Source organism: Euprymna scolopes, chromosome 37 (assembly GCF_053919585.1).
Source record: "Euprymna scolopes isolate OS-2025 chromosome 37, ASM5391958v1, whole genome shotgun sequence".
In the NCBI taxonomy this organism is placed as follows: Eukaryota; Metazoa; Mollusca; class Cephalopoda; order Sepiida; family Sepiolidae; genus Euprymna; species Euprymna scolopes.
The window spans coordinates 8,619,418-8,639,918 of record NC_136518.1 but is presented as its reverse complement, the minus strand read 5'-3'; the positions used below and the strand labels follow the sequence as shown (position 1 = coordinate 8,639,918).

The 20,501-nt window shown below is 38.0% G+C and overlaps 1 protein-coding gene across 1 annotated transcript in view; it reads left to right on the top strand.

Annotated features, from left to right (window-relative positions):
* The window catches only part of LOC145261074 (G protein-coupled receptor kinase 3-like), a gene marked incomplete in the record, with an annotated part of 298,219 nt that overhangs the window by 238,555 nt on the left and 39,163 nt on the right, over nucleotides 1–20,501 (top strand). Inside the window, 2 exon segments of the mRNA XM_080119245.1 lie at nucleotides 4,598–4,659; nucleotides 18,411–18,462. Coding sequence (XP_079975371.1) covers nucleotides 4,598–4,659; nucleotides 18,411–18,462 — 114 coding nt within the window.

The window sequence follows — 20,501 nt, the reverse complement described above, 5'->3', positions numbered from 1 at the left end:
CTTGTCTCAGGCAATTTACATTAAAAATTATTTAAATGCCGGTTACCAACTGGCATTTAAATAATAATTATCAAACGTCAAAACGAATATGAAATCACAAAGAACAGCAAAGAGCAGCGAATCAGAAGATATTTCGGGTTTGTTTTACTGTACACATAGATTCGAAAAAGTTGTCAAAATACAAATATATAACAAATAAATGTTATTAAACGCAAGATAAGTTACTTTTCTACCAAACTGGATATATTTTTCGTGTTTTTATTCAATTTAACATGTTTATTCAGCTTGAAAAACATAGTGTTTACCGATGTATTGGAACATTCAAGATGGCGTCTGATTCTCTCTTTAACACGGTAAGTTTGGGAAAAAGTGTTATAAATAAAAAACCGGATAAAATACTGTTAAAAACTCGCTCAATACATGTTACCGTGACATAGGTTGACATATATTCGGCGGGTTTTTAACAGTATTTTGTATAGTTTTTTTATTTATAACACCTTTTTCCATACTTACGGTGTTAAAGAGGGTGTGAGACGCCATCTTGAATTTTCGAATACATCGGTAAACACTGTATGTTTTTCGAGCTGAATATGGTAAGTTCGGGAAAAGGTGTTATAAATAATAAACTAGACAAAATACTATTAAAAACACCGAATATATGTCAACCTATGTCACGGTAATATATATTGAGCGAATTTCTAACAGTATTTTGTCTAGTTTATTATTTATAACACCTTTTCCCGAACTTACCGTGTTTAAGAGAGAGTCGGCCGCCATTTTGAATTTTCCAATACATCGGTAAACACTGCATGTTTTTCAAGCTGAATAAACATGTTAAATTGAATAAAAACAAAAAATATATCCAGTTTGGTAGAAAAGTAACTTATCTTGCCTTTGATAACATTTATTTGTTATATATTTGTTTTTTGACAACTTTTTCGAATCTATGTGTACAGTAATACAAACCGATATTTTTACATCCACATGAATATTTGTCCAATGTTGCTTTGGTAATTATCACCAAAAATCTCCTTGCATGGTTTGTTCCACTGACAAATTTCCTTTCTATTGAGCTTTTTTTTTTTTTTTTTACACAGTGATCACCACTTATCAAGGCCCGGAAGCCACTCAGGGATAAGGGTTATTGCAAGTACATTACGTTAGTGAGGAGATTTGATGAAGTGTTTAATTAGGGGGGGCGGTTCATTAGGAATTTGTTAACATTAGACTTGAAGACATCCAAGTTGTAGTCCGGAGGGAAGCAGGCAGACAGAACAGAGTTCCACAGGCGTGCAGTTCTAAGAAAGAAGCTTTGCTCATGAAATCTGCGTTTTGATTTAGGCACAGATATAGAGTGGGGAAAATTTTGCACAGTGGATTCAGCTAGACGGGTGTTTTTCGTGAAAGATTGGGGAGGGGGGACCAGGGATTGGAGTTCAGACGAGCACCTGCCATGAAAATAACGATAAAACAAGGATAGGCTCGCAACGTCTCTTCTGTGGGAGAGGGGTTGCAGGGTAGAGAAAAGGGCATCCCCCACTAAACCACGAAGTCTATTTTGTACTCTGTCAAGGCATGATAGGCTGTTTTTGGCAGCTCCTGCCCAGATATGGCTACAGTATTCCATCCTTGGCCGTACGGAGCTGAAAAAAAATGGCAATTTAGCTGGTACCTGCAGACATTATGATTTGATGTTGGGATGAAAAACTCTGCAAACGCTAGGTTTACATTCCTGTTGATGATTATGTCTGCTAGAATCGAGTCTCTTTGCATTCTCAGCTTTTTATGTGAGAATAGATTTAATTTTTAGAACCGCCTTTTGTAGGTGTGGAGTCCTGTCACTATGCTGGTTGCCAACCGGTGAGCATGCTCTGTGTACAATATCTTTTTGTAGGCATGATATCGAAAGTGCTTTAAATGAAAAAGTCAAGTCAAAATGAAAAATGTAACTTTGGTGAGTTAGTTGTATAAAAATTAAAAATTGTACAAGAAAAAAAGGGGGTCACCATTTTCAATAAATATGACCATGTCTCCACAACTAAAAGGTGTTGGTCCCCGGCAGATGAATGATTGGGCCTAGTAATTCACTACTGTTCGTCCATTTACACTTTTCTTAATAACCACACCTTGGACTTTCTTGAAATTTTGCACAAACATTAGTCATGGTGAAAGTAAATTTTTGCCCGAATTGATTTTCTGGGATAACTGTGGTTGCCTCTCTGGGGATCATTATAAGGGTTAAGCTGCCTCCCCCATCCCCCCCCCCCAATCATTTATCCGTTCATACTTTTCTTAATAACTATGCCTTGGATTGTTTTAAAGTTTTTCACAAACATTAGTCATGATGAAAGTAAAGTAAATTTTTCACTTGTGGAGGGGGACATGCTTGGCTTGTTCAAGACAAAACTGGAACAAGAGTTGATAGGTCAACCAACTTTTTGGTAGATTTGTAATATAATTTCACGTCTTTAGTTTATATATATAAATTTTTACTTGGAAATCACCACTTATCGAGGCCCGAAGGCCACTCGAGGATAAGGGTGGTAGTGTAGTAATTGTTAATCGTGTAAATTGTGTAGAATTTGATTATTATTGATGGGAACAGCTCAGCAAGAATTTGTTTACATTGGATTTGAAGGCTACCATGTTGCTTTCAACCAGGAAGCAGTCCAGCGGAACAATGTTCCCCAGGCGGGCAATTCTAGGAAAGAAGCTTTGTTCATGGAATCTGCATATAGATTTTGGCACTGATAGAGTTGGGGAAATTGTTGACAAGAACTTGTTTACATTGGATTTGAAGTGGAAGCAGGGCAGCAAAACAGTGTTCCACAGGCGGATAGTGCTTGGAAAGAAACTCTGTTCATGAAATCTGCATTTAGATTTAGGCACAGGTAGAGAGTGGGGGAAATAGTTTAGCTAGTCGAGTGTTTTTTTTTTTTTTTTTTGTGAAGGTTTGATAAGGGGGAACCATAGATTGGAGTTCAGTCGAGCACTTGCTATGAAAATAAAGATAGAGCCGGGACAGGCTCACATGTTTCGTATGATGAAGAGGTTGCAGGGAAGAGAAAAGGGCATCATTTACTAGGTTTCAAAGCTGATGTTGAACCCTATCAAGGCTGGATAGGTACGCCAGTTGTGGCAACAGTACTCTATTTTAGAGCATACCTAGCTCTAGAGGATTGCATCGGCAGTGAGATACCTACTGGAGTGGTAGCGTGATCCAATTATTTTTCTAGAGCCAACTCAACTGACAAAAGATGGATGCCATCACGAGTACAAATTACTAAGACAAGCACATCGCTTCAAAAACCTATTGCCAGCCACAAAAAATTGGCATACTTTATACCTATCAATTAACTGTTTGTCTTCCATGAGAAATAAATCTCTCTTCGGTGTTAGCTCTGTTTTGACTGATAAGACGTGCATAGTGATTTTTTTTTTTTGGGGGGGGTCTTTTATGGAAATCATACAAGACAAGGCATGAAGCTACTTGATGTAAGGAATGACAGCTGGTTTTTGCAAATACAGGAGATGCCTTTTGACCTTATACCATTTCTGTAATGATTGGTCGCCATTGACTTTATGATGTAATGCTAGTCCTGTGCAGTTCTAGGTGGTCAACCCTCCCAGGTGTTGCCTTTTCTCTTTGAGAGAGAGGGCTAGTTTATTGCTAATCGCCTTGGAACACTGACGAGGCTGCACTTTCTGATCCTGGTATAACTGTTCTTGCAGTGGGAGAGAACTAAATGCTCTTACTCTTGAGAGGACGAAGGCTGTAGTTAGAAGGAAAACAGTGAGCAGGAAGAGAGTTCCACAACCTTGCAGTCGTTGGAAAGAAACGACTGGAATAGGAGGCTGTATTACAATGAGGTATAAAAACAACAAATTGATGAAGACCACTAGACAAACGACTTAAACGAGCTGGAACAAAGGAAGTAGGGGATAAATTCACCTATCATCCCTTTTTTTTAAAAGATGGAATTACCTCATAGTCAAAGACAAAATTCTAGCAAGCATGGCCGGATGGTCCACAGTTTTTATTTATATATATATATATATATATATATATATGTGTGTGTGTGTTATGAAAATGCAATTAAGCTACACAGAATATTCCGTGTTTCATTCTCATGAAAATTCATCGGGCATAAGCCTACACATAATATCCCATCATGCAATTAAGCTACACAGAACAATTGCCTGACAGAATATTCTGTGTAGGCTTATGCTTGATGAATTCTCATGAGAATGAAACGCAGAATATTCTGTGTAGCTTAATTGCCATATATATTTTCATAACTTACTACCTAGCTCTACCTATTTATTGAGCACTGTTGGAGTAAATATTGAAAATTTACGCATAAAGGTATTTTTGTATCTTAATATATGTGATTAAATGAAATAGTCTATATATATATATATATATATATATATATATATATATATACACACACACACACACACACAGACCTTATAAAAAACATCAATGTCAAAAATTGTTAATGTAGACAAGTGTATAAACAAAAGCATAACAATGAAATTTTGTTAAAGCATTTTTTGTGATAAATAATTAATCATTTTTTTTTCTTTTTTCCAGAAATACAAAGATGAACTTAGGAAAAAATTAAATAAAGAGGTATTTAGCAAATTTATTGAAAGGTAAGTTTTATTTTAAAAAATCTTTCATTTTCTTTTAACAATCACATTTTGTTGAGTTTTTTAAATTTAATCTAAACTCAGTCTGAGCTTACACCAACAAACACGTCAAAGATCTCAATGCGCATAACAAAACTAAAGAAATTGAGTCAAATTCAAACTTGTTAAATAGACAAAACGAAATATCAATCAACTGGTCAGTGTGTTGCATTCAACAGAAATTAGCAACATCTCTTCTGCGAGTTAGAAATTGTTTGAATGCTTTCATTTAGTGAATGCCACTGATCGGATCTATTTTTTAAAAAAATTCTTAAATTATACAATGTATGGACATTTGTCCTTTTTTTTTTTTTTTTCTTTCTTTGGAGTTACCAATTATCAAGTCCCGAAGGCGACTCGAGGTTAAGGGTTAATGAATGTAAGGTGGTAGTGTAATAATCGCTAATGGTGTAAATTGGGTAGAATTTTATTATTTAAGGGGACGGTTCAACAAGAACTTGTTTACATTGGACTTGAAGGCTTCTACCAGGAAACGGGATATCTGAACACTGTTCTACAGGTGGGAAGTTCTAAGAAAGAATCTTTGTTCATGGAATCTTTATTCATGGAATCTGTGTTTAGATTTAGGCATAGATAATGGAAGAAATTGTTTATAGTTGTAGCTAGTTGAGAGTTTTTGTGCAAGGGGGAACCATGGATTGGAGTTCAGTCGAGCACTTGCCATGAAAATAATGATAAAGCAGAGACGGGCTCGCAACATCTCTTATGTGGGGAAAGAGATTGCAGGAAAGAGAAAAAGGCATCACCTAGGTTTTGAAATCTATCAAGGTTGGATAGGGTGCACCAAGCAACTCTTGCTCAGATGTGGCAGCAGTGCTCCATTTTAGTAATTGGTTCTTATACAGATAGAGGATCACGTTGGCAGTGAGATATCTACTGGAGCGGTAGAGTGATCCAACCGTTTTTCCAGTGATCTTAAAATAGTGTGCGTGTATATATATATATATATATATATATATATATATATATATATATATATATATATAATTGATGATTCTTACAATAATATTAAGATTAGTGCAAATTCTTGGAAGCAAACTAATGTAGCGTCTGCAAGAGATAACCAAAGGAAAGAATTTGACTTAAAAGTTTTATATATATATATATATATATATATAAAACTTTTAAGCCCAATTCCTTCCTTTGTTTATATATATATATATATATATATATATATATATATATATATATATACACACTAGAGAATGACCTCCAATCAGTAGTGGAATGGGGACAAAAATGGATGGTCACATTCAATGCCGCCAAGACAAAACTGGTTTCATTCAATAATTACAAGAAACCTTCTCTACCACCTATAGCAATGGCCAACGACTCTTTATCTGAGAGTACGTCTCTCAAGCTCCTTGGCCTAACGTTCACAGGAAACATGAGTTGGAACAATTACATCGAGGGCATTGCCAGGGCCGCTGCGAGGAAGGTGGGCTCTCTCTACCGTGCTAGAAAACTTCTAACACCCGAAAGTATCCTGTACCTCTATAAGGCCACTATTCGCCCATGTATGGAGTATTGCTGTCATATTTGGGCTGGTGCATCGGCTACTAGTCTCTCGCTCCTTGACAGGGTTTAAAAGAGTCGCAAATCTGATAGGCCCTAAACTGGCATCTAAGCTTCAGCCTCTGTCCCATCGTCGAAACGTTGCATCCCTCTGCCTGTTCTACAAGTATTATAATGGCGAATGCTCTGAAGAACTGCAAGCACTTGTGCCCCCACGACGTGAACACCCTCGACAGACCCGACAAGCTGCAAAATCCCACCCCCACACTGTAGAGATCCCTAGATGTAAAAGATCTTTCTACTCCAGTAGTTTCTTCCCCAGAACTGCTAGACTTTGGAATTCCATTCCAGGTCACTGCTTCCCCAACTGTACTGACATGCATAAGTTCAAGTGCAACGTGAACCAACATCTCGCTGCCCTAATCCCTACATAGTACCCCAGTAGATGTTTCCCCTGATAGTAGCCAAAGTGGCAAAGTGCCTTGTTTGGGATGAAAATGTAATAAAAAAAATAAAAATATATATATAAATTCAGACTTGAGATTTTCAAAAGTAGGGACTTTTTTTTTTGTACTAGTTTATACACATTGGTTCTATTTGTTTATTCTGAGTATTTCAGAAAAATCCATGCTCTAATTTTTGAAATATACATGAATAATTGTAATTCTTTTTTCCGTTCCTTATATTATGGCCGATACTGTGTGTATATATATATATATATATATACATACAAATTCAGGTTTGAGATGTTCAAAAATAGGGACTAATGAATACAACGAGGTTGTTAGATAGCGTTCGATAACAAGAGCAAAATATTTGCTATTTATTAAAAGGTAAAGTTACAATTGGTCGCTACAAACAGCCATCTGTTTCAGTCAATGAGACTTTGTCAGGCGACCCTGAACCATTCGACTCTATAGAAAAATTATTTTTCGATACCAAAAATGATTCTTTTAAATGTTTTATTTGATTTTATTCAAAACAAAATCTATCACTTCAGATAGTAATGATAAATGTTTATTAATTTTAAATTACCAGTAAAACTAGATTCTACCCCCGCAAGTGTTTTATGTTTGAGAAAACATTTGCACATTTAATGTGTTTTATGGTAATCGGGGAAAAATAACAACTTTATAGTTAAAATCCTTCGATCGATCCAGTAGATATCTCCCTGCTGATGCAGTTCTCTATTTATATAAGAGCCAGGTACGTCCAAGGACTACTTCTCCATCTGCCATCAATTGAAATGAATGGCTCTCATTTTGGGGAGGCCTCATGTTTTGACAAGCTTCTGGGATTGACCGTTACTCCTGATCTTAAATGGAACATGTACATAAAATCTGTTACCAAGGTCGCTGGAAAAATGGTGGGATCCTTCTATCGATCCAGATGATATCTCACTGCTGATGCAATTCTCTATCTCTATAAGAGCCAGGTACATACAAGGATTGAGTGCTGTTGCCACATCTGGGCAGGAGCTGCTAGAAAGAACTTGTCCTGCCTTGATAGAGTTCAAAATAGACTTCGTAGTCTCGTAGGAGATGTCGTTTTTTTCTTCCCTGCAACCTCTTTCTCACAGAAGAGCTGCTTTATCGTTAGTTTCATGGCAAGTGCTCGACTGAGGTTCAATCTATGGTCCCCCCCCCCTTGCCAAACTCTCACAAGAAACATTCGTCTAGCTGAAAACACTATCTATAATTTCCCCCCACTCTTTTTCTGTGCCTAAACCTAAACGTAGATTCCATGAACAAAGCTTCTTAGAAGTGCACGCCTGTGGAACTGTCTTCTGTTTTCCTGCTTTCCAGCCGACTACAATCTGATTGTCTTAAAGTCCAACATAAATAAGTTTTTGATGAGCCGTTCCACTTAAGTTAACAAATTTACCGAATTTCCATTACTAACGATTACTATATTGTCCAATTAACTACTGTACACTCTTTACTCTTATCCTCGAGTTGTCTCTGGGCCTTGATAAGTGATTATGCCTATATAAAAAAAAAAGAAAAAATTAAGATTTGTAAAGAATTGGAATTGGTAATTGTATCGGAATTGAAACAAATGTTGGAATTTTCCCATCACTAAAGTATATATATATTATTTTTTTTTTCCGTAACCACAACAAAGGTAGATGTTTCTCTCATGCCTTTCTAGCTAAGGATTCCCCTTCCTTTCTTCTCTTCAAAAAATGCTCCATTGCCAAAAGTGTGTTTATTCATAAAGTCTGAATAAATGCTGGTTTTGAAATTTTTCAAATGACATAATGCTTGAAATTGTCGAACTGGACATGGAAACAATTGTAACGTAAATTGAAATACACTTTTTGTTGCCACCAACACCTTGTTTTGAAGTCTTGTTTTTGCTTACACAGTGTGTATGTATGTGTATATATATATATGTATATATATATAATGGCTATGTAAAGACTAAATTTAAACTTGTTCGAAAACATTATTTTAAATTGTGAAATTAAAAAATAAAAATGAATGTGTCAGCTGACCGGTTTCGAAGCTCGCTCAACAGAGCTAAAATCGAGCTTAATTATGTTTTAAAAAGAAAGGGGGGGGGATTAGTTACAAAATGAAATTATCTAAATTTTACTATCCCTACATCTACATTCTGTTTCTGCTCAATAATATTGACTCGGACATGTTCCCTTGGTCAAACAAAGTAGATCCAAATGTGTCTAAACCTGCCGTGATATATGGCCGTCAAGACGCGTATCTGTGCAATTACCTGCTTTGTGTGTTTGTCGGTAATAAACATTCGTAAATGGCTTTAAAGTTAAACGCTGCTGTGAGAATAAAACATGATAATTTATTGCAACTGGAAGAAAAAAACAAAACAATTTGAACGTATTTAAAAGACACACCCATAGAAAATAGCTGAAGACAAAAATAAGAGAAAACAACGGTAATCATTTTTATGTGGCGGTATTTCTTTCTCGCTAAGTGTGAGTTTTAATGACCATGTCATATCGACAACCAATGTTCTTGGTAATTGACGACTTTGCTCTTTTGTCTGTACACGATGACAAGTGGTTACTTTAGTTTCTGTTGCCGCTTGATGGCCGCTTACTGAATAGTTACAAGGATGAGCAACCTTCGGATTTTCCCCTGCGGTTGTAAAAAGTTACAAGTAAAGTTAAAAAGGTACGAGCAAACTGTTGACGAAACCCCAAAGTAATTTTAAGAGAAGTGTCATGATATCGTAACCAAGTCAGTCATTTTAATCTCATATTTTAAGTTGAAATTTAGAAAAAAAATGATTAATTCATGATCCTTCGAAATTTGAAAATAATTTGAACTGCTGACTTTGATTTCACATGAACTTGTATCTTAGCAAATCTTTAATTTAATTGAAAGATTTGGAAACTACTTAAATCCAATAATTTTATAGGCATTTAAGCTGGTACTATCAGATCAGGTTGTCTGAAGATACTGGTTGTCTGACCTAAAATGCACCGAACATAGACGTTGTTGTTTTTTTTCCTTATCCTAAGAGAAGTGTAATGATATCATAAACAAGTCAGCCATTTTAATCTTCTGTTTTAAGTTGAAATTTAAAAAAAAAAATTAAAAAAAAAATGCTTTCTTCATGACCATTCAAAAAAATTTTTTTTCCCCTTTGCAAAACTCAATCATGTTCTGCAAAGTAAAAATGAAAACATTTTTCTTCTACAAAACAATCAAACCAAACACTATGAAAACAAATGAAGCATGCAAGGTCCCCCATGAGTGCACAGTGAACGAGCCATAAAAAAGTGACTAAGTATCATCCCCGTTCCCATTTAGCCCCAAAAGTCCCCATGGGGTGTAAAATCCTGGTAAACTTAACAAACGGTGCAGTTTTAGGCCTTAACATATGTAAATTTGAGTTCTGCACCATGCAAAAAAGAAATGACTAAGTTCATCATTTGTCCCCCCCTCCCCCACCCCCACCAATTTTCAGAAAGTTCTATACAAATCTAAGGTATCAATTTTTTTTAATAAGCACAAAAGCGTCAATTTTAGCCATTTCAACCCGAAAGGCATTCTGTTACTTTTTTACTCGTATCATGTTTAATGTTTGTGCAAAATTTCAAAATTCCAAGGCGTAGTTATTGAGAAAAGTGCGAACAAATGAATGGATGAACGGACATGGGTGAATTTACAGGTCCACCCTTTTTTGTCGAAGAACCAAAAAGCGTTTGTTGTTAGACGACCAGAAAGCGTTCTACTTTGATGTCGTCAACTGATTCCTGACTTTGACCAAATCCAACTTGATGCTTGTTGGGCCGTTGTTTGCAGATGCTGCTAAGCACATCTCAAAGGCTAACCGTGTATGTCAATCTTAGTAAGGAAAAAAATCAAGGAGCGCCCCACGAAACCACGACATCCAACTTCAATACCTCTATACCTTCTTACCACGGCGCAGTCAACTCCACTAGAAGGACACACTTCTTTAAATCTAACCAAATAATTGTTTTAATAGAAATAGGTTACACTTTTATCCCGGGCAATGCCAGGTCGCTCTGCTATTATCTCATAATAGAGCATTCATCATGCGAGATACGACGGTACTTATGTAGGTTAAGTGGTGACAAGCAGCGTCTTTCTGATATTTTAAAAGACATTAACCACTAAAAGATAAGTTCTGCGATTTCCTTGCACGCAAAAAATGGTTGACTCATTTTTGTATTACGCGACGAAGAACTAATGCGACTTCTGTGCAGTCTATTTTATCTACTACTAGCAAGGAGACCCGACGTTACCGGGATTGAATGAGGGTCAACACGTGTTTTACACCTTAATACTTTGTCCTCAAAATTAGTAGAATCGCTCCATTTTCAATCAAATCGATTGTTGAAAACCCACTGTGGTAAATCAGAAAGAAGCTTCATAGTGACTGACATTATAGTCTACATTACACTGTAGAGAACCTACAGTTTATTTTATAAAATACTAGCAGGCTGCCCAGTGTTGCCCTGTTGAAAAATACGTATAAACTAGCGGTTCCGCCCGGCTTTGCTTGGGCCCTATGTACTGTTCATAACTTTACGTGCATATGCATATATTAAAAAATATGAATATGTACGGTAATGCCTTTCTATATAATAGGCTTTCTTAAATACCATAGAGAAAAGTTGGTAGAAACTGCAGATGGCAAATTTTTTAATTTGGCTCCAATTTTGACCGCCTTAACATTTGTTTTGAGCTCAAATTAAATTAAAATGTTTGATCCATGTCTAAGTAACCTACATCTAAAATTTCAAGTGTTTCGACCCAAAATTGGCGGAGGAGTTTGGTAGAGTCTGCAAAGGTCAACTCTGTAAACTTTGACCTCTTGGCAGCCAAATTTTCGCCCAAAAACTGATTAAAAAGCTTGCTGCATGTCTGAATACCCTTTATGTAAAATTTCAAATGTTTTTACAAGGTGGTCACCACTTATAAAGGCCCGGAAGCCATTCAGGAATAAGGGTTATTGCATGTACAGTACGTTAGTATGGAGATTTAATAAAAGTGTCTACTTAAGGGGGCGGTTCATCAGGAATTTGTTTACGTTGAACTTGAAGACATCCCGTTTGTAGTCAGGTGGAAAGCAGGCAAACGGAACAGAGTTCCACAGACGTGCAGTTCTAAGAAAGAAGCTTTGTTCATGGAATCTACGTTTTGATTTAGGCACAGATAAAGAGTGGGGAAAATTTTTGACAGTGGTTTCAACTAGACGGGTGTTTTTCGTAAAAGGTTGGCGAGGGGAGACCAGAGATTGGAGCTCAGACGAGCACCTGCCATGGAAATGACGATAAAGCAAAGATAGACTCGCAACGTCTCTTCTGTGGGAGAGAGGCTGTAGGGAAGAGAAAAGGGCATCCCCCACCAAGCCACAAAGTCTAATTTGTACTCTGTCAAGGCAGGATAGGCTGTTTTTAGCAGCTCCTGCCCAGATAGGGCAGCAGTATTCCATCCTTGGACGTACTTGGCTTTTATACAGATAGAGAATTGCATCAGTAGTGAGATATCTTCTGGAGCGGTAGAAGGATCCCACCATCTTTCCAGTGATCTTGGCAACTAACTTGATGTACGTGTTCCATTTCAGATCAGGAGTAAAGGTCAAACCCAGAAGCTTGTCAAAATATGGGGCTTCTCCTAGATGAGAGCCATCCATTTCAATTGATGCCAGATGGGGATCAGAGCGTTGATGATGTAAAGATAGGAGTTTGGTTTTAGATGCATTAAAGGTAACCAGCCATGTCTTCCCCCACTGAATCACATGCTCGAGAACAGAGGAGAGAGAATTAGAACTTTTTCATTTACAGCCTTTGATGTGTTGCCGTAGATGGTCGTGTCATCAGCATAGATGTCAACGAGTGATTTAAGTATATGTTTAGGGAGATCATTGATGTAGATTAGAAAGAGAGTATGGCCCAGGATTGACCCCTGAGTGACTCCAGCATTAATACTGCGGGCCTCTGATTTTTGTCCATCGACCACTACTCTTATGAGCCTATCGGAGAGAAATGATTTAATGATTGAGAAAACACTTCCAGTTATACCGTAATTGGAAATCTTGTGAAGTAGGCCTTTATACCATACATTGTTGAAGGCCTTTCATATGTCTAGAGCAATTGCCCTAAAAAGGAAGCCTTTGTAAAGAGATTCACTAATCCTGTGAAATATAACCGTCAGCACATCTGCGGTAGATCGTGCAGAACGGAAACCATATTGCGTGTCACTAAGAAGGTTATTCCTGCTGAGGTGGTTGACTATTTCTCTATTTAATATGGATTCCAGCAACTTACTCATGACACACAGGAGACTTATTGGTCTGTACTGAGAGGGAGATGATTTATCACCTGAATTCTTAAATACAGGGCATACTGATGAGGTTTTCCAGGGTGTTGGAAAGCACTTCTCCTTAAAGCAACGCTTAAACGGTTTCGTAAGTATGGGTGTAAGTTCTGGTTGAAGCTTTTTTAACACTATAATTGGGATGCCATCAGGGCCAGTTGCTTTACTGGAATCAAGGTTCTTGATTAGCTTGGCGACCTCATGCACAGATATTTGTATGTTACCTAGCGTGTTCTGTGTTATAAGAGGAAATATGGGGAGTTGATGGCCTTCGTCGCATAGGGTAGAATTAGCTGCAAAGTTCTTTGCAAATAGTTTGGCCTTGTCTGATGCTGACGAGATGACCTCAGGTCCATTGATAACGGTTGGGATAGAATGCACACTTCTCTTCAGGATCCTATTTATTTGCCAAAACTGGTAGGAACCAAGCCGCTGCTCAGCTACTTTGGATTTAACAGACTGAGCATATAGCTCTCTTGCATTTTTATTACTCTTTTACAGTGGTTGCTGGCGTTCCTGAAAGCAACTTTAGTCTCAGTACATCTATTACGTTGGTAGCTATGGAAAAAGTGATTTCTGTGCATGATGGCAGCAGCACATTCTGGGGAGAACCATGGCTGGCTGTTAGGTTTTTGTTGGAATTTTTTTAGATGGTATGAATCGGTCTATGCCTACAATTAACCATTCGGTCAGGTCTGATACTATAGAGGACACACCCTTTTTAAACATGGAATGCAGAGGTAGATCAGATATAAATGTACGGAAGCTATCCCAGTCAGCCATAGAGTATCGGTATATAGTACGGTGGAGGGGTACGTCTGGGGACTTATATTTCATTTTTATCTTAACTGATACGACGGAGTAGTCGGAGCATCCTAGAGGAGAAAGAACAGAACATGAACATATCTCAGGGGAAGTGGAGAGAAAAATGTCTAGAAGGCTTGCATACTGACCTGTAGTATCGGGCACACGGGTGGGCTCGCAAACAATCTGAGTAAGGTCATAAGCAATGGCAAAATCATGACAGAACCTCCCCTCATCGTCTGTCTTATTTGAGTGGGTCAGCCATTCCACGTTATGGACGTTGAAGTCACCACAGATGTGAATGTTAGCCGAGGGATGTGCAGACAGGATGTGGTGTATTTTCTCAAATATACTCTTAAAGATAGTAACTCCGCTGTTATGGGGCCGATAGAGGACAAATATAAATGCAGTGGTGTAAGCAAGTGCAACCTGGAAGCACATATAAGGTAAATTAGGATCTTCTCTAGAGATATCCCTGCCACACGGGAAGCTATCTTTAATGTAGGCACATATTCCATGCCCATGGCAGTCTTGGGGGTCAGATTTAGATGTTAAGTTAGAGTATCCGTTAATTATGAACTCATCTAGGGAAGTGGTCGGCCCTATTCCAGTTTCGGTTAGAAAGAATATGTCCGGTTTTATCTCCTGTAATTGGTTTTCAACCTCTGGAAGATTGGAACATAGATCCCTGATGTTGAAGGAGACCTGGTAGTAGTGGTCTACGTTGGAAGATGGGGTTCTAGGTTTATTCGAGTTTTTATTCTGGAGATATTTCATGTTGAGGTTTTGGGATTTGCGGAACAGGTCGGCATACTTGGTTAGAGCAGGATAGAGAGGGAAAGTAAGAGAGAAAAGGACAGGAAATTTTTTTTTTATGTAGCACATAAGGTGAAGCCGTAACAATTACCCACTAGTATGGCATCGAGAGGCCCCACCAGAGACTACTGCATGGTCCAGAATCCATTCACCAAATGGCAATACAGCAGTCCCAGTACTTTGCACCTGCTGATAGGACAGCCTCCTTAGTGGTTAGTCCAAGGTTCGGGTCCCTGACTATCAGGCGGATAACGTCAGCCCAGACAAAACGTTTACCTCCAGCACCCTTACTAGTCACCTGGCCAAGAGGATAGACATAGACAGAAAAATTTCCGACATCTCAGACTACTGTTCACCAAGTACTACCGACCTGGAAAGCAGCTTTTTCTTCACCCTTTGTCAGAAAAATCAATCATTTGAATGAGAACTGAGGGACAAAAAAAGAGAAGCAAGAGTTACTGGAGCTGCCGATAACACATCCACTGCATTATCTACTCTCCATTAAAAAAAAAAAAAAAAAAAAAAAAAAAGGGAATAGGTACGAGGGATTTATAAATATCTACTTAGTATAATGTTTAGAACCAAAATTGGCTTAGTAGTTTGCTAGAGACTGCAAACATAAAATTTTTTGACCTTTTGACTCCTTGGAAGCCAAATTTTTTTTTTTTTTTTTTTTACAAATTTATACCAAAGAGAATGTTAAACATTTAAAAAACAAACAAAACAAAAAAAAAATATCAAAATTTAAAACGCTCTTATGTGAATATTGTCAGTTAGGCCAGGGTTTCCCAAAATGGGCTCCAGAAGCCCTTTCTTAAAGAGAACCAAATGCTTTCTATGGAAAAATGAAATGGCTGCAGACATTTAATTTTTCTATCTTTTTTTACTGGAAATAGATATGATGCATAACTACAAGTGTAAAGAGTTTCAGGATGATTCATGAAAAAGTCAATGAAAAAATAAATTCAAAAGAGCTCAAATCTGTGGCCCCCACTCCTTGCCAAACTTTCACGAGAAACACTCATCTAGCTGAAACCACTATCAATAATTTCCTCCACTCTTTATCTGTGACTAAACCTAAAAATAGATTCCATGAACAACGCTTCTTTCTTAGAACTGCACGCCTGTGGAAGTCGCTTCTGTTTCCCTGCTTTCCAGCCGAGTACTATATGGTCGTCTTCAAGTCTAATGTAAACAAGTTTTTGATGAGCCGTCCCCTTAAGTAATTCAATTTATCAAATTTGCACTACTAATGATTACTATGATATTGTCCCATTGACTAAGGTACACTCATTAACCTTTATCCTTGAGTGGTTTTATAAGTGGTGATTCCTTTGTGTTAAAAAGCAGGGGGTGGGGTCCCTCTCTCTAAAATACAAAGCATCCGAGATAAAAAAAAAAAAAAAAAAAAAAAAAAAAAAGATTAGTAATTGTATACAGAAAAAAAAAAATGAAATGTGAAAAAAAAAAAAAAAAAAAAATGGCAAAACAAGTAGTGGGTAAATAACGAAAAAGAGCCCAAACTAAAATTAATTGCTGAAGACTTCCAGCATATTTCCCTCAATCCCGCTGACTGACTCCAACCTCTCCATCTCTTTGTTGCTCGTGAGCAGCATCAGTAAACGACATCTCCGCAGCCAACAGTTTCTGCACCAAACAACAGTCAACCGGTCGGTCCGTAATTGGTGCAGCTCTGTTCGGGAAGTACCCGGATTTGAGCGGCAGGATACCTGAGCTTTGGAGCAACTGCTTGTTCATTTTGTTCTCTTGTTGACGTCGCCCCCCTTTCTTTTGTGGATGGGGGCAGATGCAGTAGTGTTGTTCCATGTGTAACAGATAATCAATTTTCGTTCCCGTTTGCTGCCTTTTATCAATAGAATTGTATGATGACAACGGCGATGCCATATCCACCCACATCGCATTTTTTTTTTTTTCACTTTTTACAAATTTTTAGATTTTTTGTCTCCATTCATTTAGTTTTTATTTACATTTTTTTTTTGCTTTTGGCATTTGCATTCATATCGTTTCTTCTCCCACTCTTTTCTTTACTCTCACTTTTCTCCTCCCTCCTGCTTGCTTCTCTTTTCTCACCCCTCCACCCTCCTCGAGTTTTTTTTCTTCACCCCCTCCTCCACCTCAGATTTCTCCTTTCATCCCCCCTGTCCTGAGTTTCTTCTTCCCTAGCCCTGGGTTTCTTCTTCCCTTACTCTGGGTTCCTTTCCTCCCCCACCTCTAGTTTCTTCTTCCCCCTGTGTCTCAGGTTTCTTCTTCCCCCTGTGTCTCGGGTTTCTTCTTCCCCCTGTGTCTCGGATTTCTTCTTCCCCCTGTGTCTCGGGTTTCTTCTTCCCCCTGTGTCTCGGGTTTCTTCTTCCCCCTGTGTCTCGGGTTTCTTCTTCCCCCTGTGTCTCGGGTTTCTTCTTCCCCCTGTGTCTCGGATTTCTTCTTCCCCCTGTGTCTCGGGTTTCTTCTTCCCCCTGTGTCTCGGGTTTCTTCTTCCCCCTGTGTCTCGGGTTTCTTCTTCCCCCTGTGTCTCGGGTTTCTTCTTCCCCCTGTGTCTCGGGTTTCTTCTTCCCCCTGTGTCTCGGGTTTCTTCTTCCCCCTGTGTCTCGGGTTTCTTCTTCCCCGTGTCTCGGATTTCTTCTTCCCCCTGTGTCTCGGGTGTCTTCTTCCCCCTGCGTCTCGGATTTCTTCTTCCCCCTGCGTCTCGGATTTCTTCTTCCCCCTGCGTCTCGGGTTTCTTCTTGCCCCTGCGTCTCGGGTTTCTTCTTGCCCCTGCGTCTCGGGTGTCTTCTTGCCCCTGCGTCTCGGGTGTCTTCTTGCCCCTGCGTCTCGGGTGTCTTCTTGCCCCTGCGTCTCGGGTGTCTTCTTGCCCCTGCGTCTCGGGTGTCTTCTTGCCCCTGCGTCTCGGGTGTCTTCTTGCCCCTGCGTCTCGGGTGTCTTCTTGCCCCTGCGTCTCGGGTGTCTTCTTGCCCCTGCGTCTCGGGTGTCTTCTTGCCCCTGCGTCTCGGGTGTCTTCTTGCCCCTGCGTCTCGGGTGTCTTCTTGCCCCTGCGTCTCGGGTGTCTTCTTGCCCCTGCGTCTCGGGTGTCTTCTTGCCCCTGCGTCTCGGGTGTCTTCTTGCCCCTGCGTCTCGGGTGTCTTCTTGCCCCTTCCCTCCAGTTTTCTTTCTCCACCCCCCTCCCTTCCAGTTTTCTTTCTCCACCCCCCTCCCTTCCAGTTTTCTTTCTCCACCCCCCTCCCTTCCAGTTTTCTTTCTCCACCCCCCTCCCTTCCAGTTTTCTTTCTCCACCCCCTCCCCTCTTCCTTCCATTTTTCTTTCTCCACGCCCCCACTGCTTTATTTTTTAATTTTTTTTTTAATATGAATGCAAGTGATGCAGGTTAGAAATGCGTTTAATTTAGAAGTAAATGTCTAAAAGCTAACCAATACATGATGACAGACGAGAGCAGGTTCATTTCACAGGAGAATGCCATGGAAAATATCGGTAGTTTTAAGAATGGACTTAAAAGAAGGATGAATGAAGACCTAGCCAGATATAGGTGTGTTTGAAAATAAATTTCTAAGAACTGTCCAAGACATGCAAACATGTAAAACAGAAGTTAAACTTTATATAATGATCTAAATAAATTTAATTTTGCTTTCTTCCCGCAGTTGTTTGTGCATCCCGAAATGCACAATCTTCGGTTTGTAATTAAACTTTCTTGATTCAAATGTCTTCTTTCTTTTTTGACAGTGAACGGTACACACGATACCTACAATGGAAGAATCTAGAACTGAATATAGGCGTAAGTATTAACTTTTACAAATGCATCTTTAACAAGAACAGCAATCACCATGGCAACAAACTTTCCTTTCTTCCTCCTAACCTGTTGCACAAGACCACCTGTTAAAATTGAATTATGTTATACATATGTGTTCATGCTAATGAAAGAGCAAATAGAGAAACAAAAGAATCACTAAACGTGTTAGCTTCCATACAGTGATCATTTGCCGTACATAAACAGGATCTTCAAAGAAAAATGGTAATAATCTTGGAATTAATGGCAAAGAAATAAATTACACAAGATTTGGCCAATGAGTAGCGATCAAGTTACAGAAAGAAAGAGAAATGGTTGGATCAAGCAGACTCTCTCTCTCTCTATATATATATATATATATATATATATATATATATATTTTAGTGGCCTGGCAAGACCACAGGAGAGACAACCGAGCAAAAAAAAACCTTAAGCAAATTTATTCCAAAGTAGCAAAACTACAGCTGGCTTGCCAGGATACTATATATACAAATGTAGGCAAATTTGGGCATATTTTATTGATTTGAAAATGTTCTTTTTTACCAATTGTCATAAAATTTTAACCATAGAATGGTATTATAATCTCCAAAAAGCCTGCAAATTTTCATGTAACTTCGTCCCATAGAACCAAATATATGAGCATTTCAATATTCAATTTGGCTACGAGTATAGATATATCCACACACACACACACACACACACATATATATATATATATATATTAGTCTAAAGAAGCTTTGAGTAAAAAAAAAAAAAAAAATGTAAAAATAAAGAATGCAGTTTAAATTCCCAGAAGGAAAAAAAAAAAAAAAAAAATTTAACCTATCGCAGACTTAACACTTGCATAATCCGATTCTAAAATGTCTACAATTACAAAAGAGAATTCAACTATATACAGATGAAAAAAATGGAACTTTACTGAAATTGTTAACTAGAAATAGACTTCGCACTTGCATAAACCGGACTTTAAAAAAGTCTACAATTATAAAAAAAAAAGAATTAAAGTATATAAGGATGGAAAAAAAGACAAAAAACGTTAACTAAAATTGTTAAATAAAAAAAAAAAAAAGGGATCATGAGCTGCTTACCATGTAGCTGTTTCGGAGATTTAAAAACAGGACAGCTGTAAAAATACATGGCTCTCCAGTGGACAATACCACTTCCTTAATAACAAAAGAACAATACAATTACTATTTATACTTTTATAAAAAAAAAAAAAATTAATGTTAATACTAATAAGATTAAAGAGGTATTCTGCGATATGTTAATTTGGCTTATATAGATAGACATACAACCTTTTTTGGCAATTTTATCAGTTTTAAATCTCAGCGAATATTCATCAGAATTTAACAAATGAAGGCTCGTTGGAAAGAGTGGGCCATGTGACATTTGCTCTTAAGGTCGCACATTAAGGGGATCATCCAGGGCTTATTTTTGGTACTTTTTTTACAACCATAAATTGTTTCAATCATAGTCCTTTGTTTATTTAGTATTGCATATGAATTACAAAATACCTGATATTTCCCCAAAACCTCTGACTCTGTATGGACGGGAGACTAGAAATTGCATCTATGGTTTCAAATGATCTGAAATAACAGCAAGGGGAGACTTGATTCCAAATATTTCTCATATGTTATATCTCCCCTTTTTGTTTTTCATATATAAAGTAAATTTCACTGTGTATAAGGATTATTTGATACTGGAGATATTCATAACCGTACCTTATTTCCAAAAAAGGATAGATATAACATATGAGAAATATTTGGAATCAAGTCTCCTTTTGCTGTTATTTCAGATCATTTGAAATCATAGCAGCATGGGCTTGACCTTTACTCCTGATCTGAAATGGAACACATACATCAAATCCATTGCCAAGGCAGCTGGAAAATAGTGAAATCCTTCTATTGATCTAGTAGATATCTCACTGCTGATGCAATTCTTTATCTATATAAGAGCCAGGTACATCCAAGGATGGAGTACTGTTGCCACATCTGGGCAGGAGCTGCTAGAAAGGACTTATCCTGCCT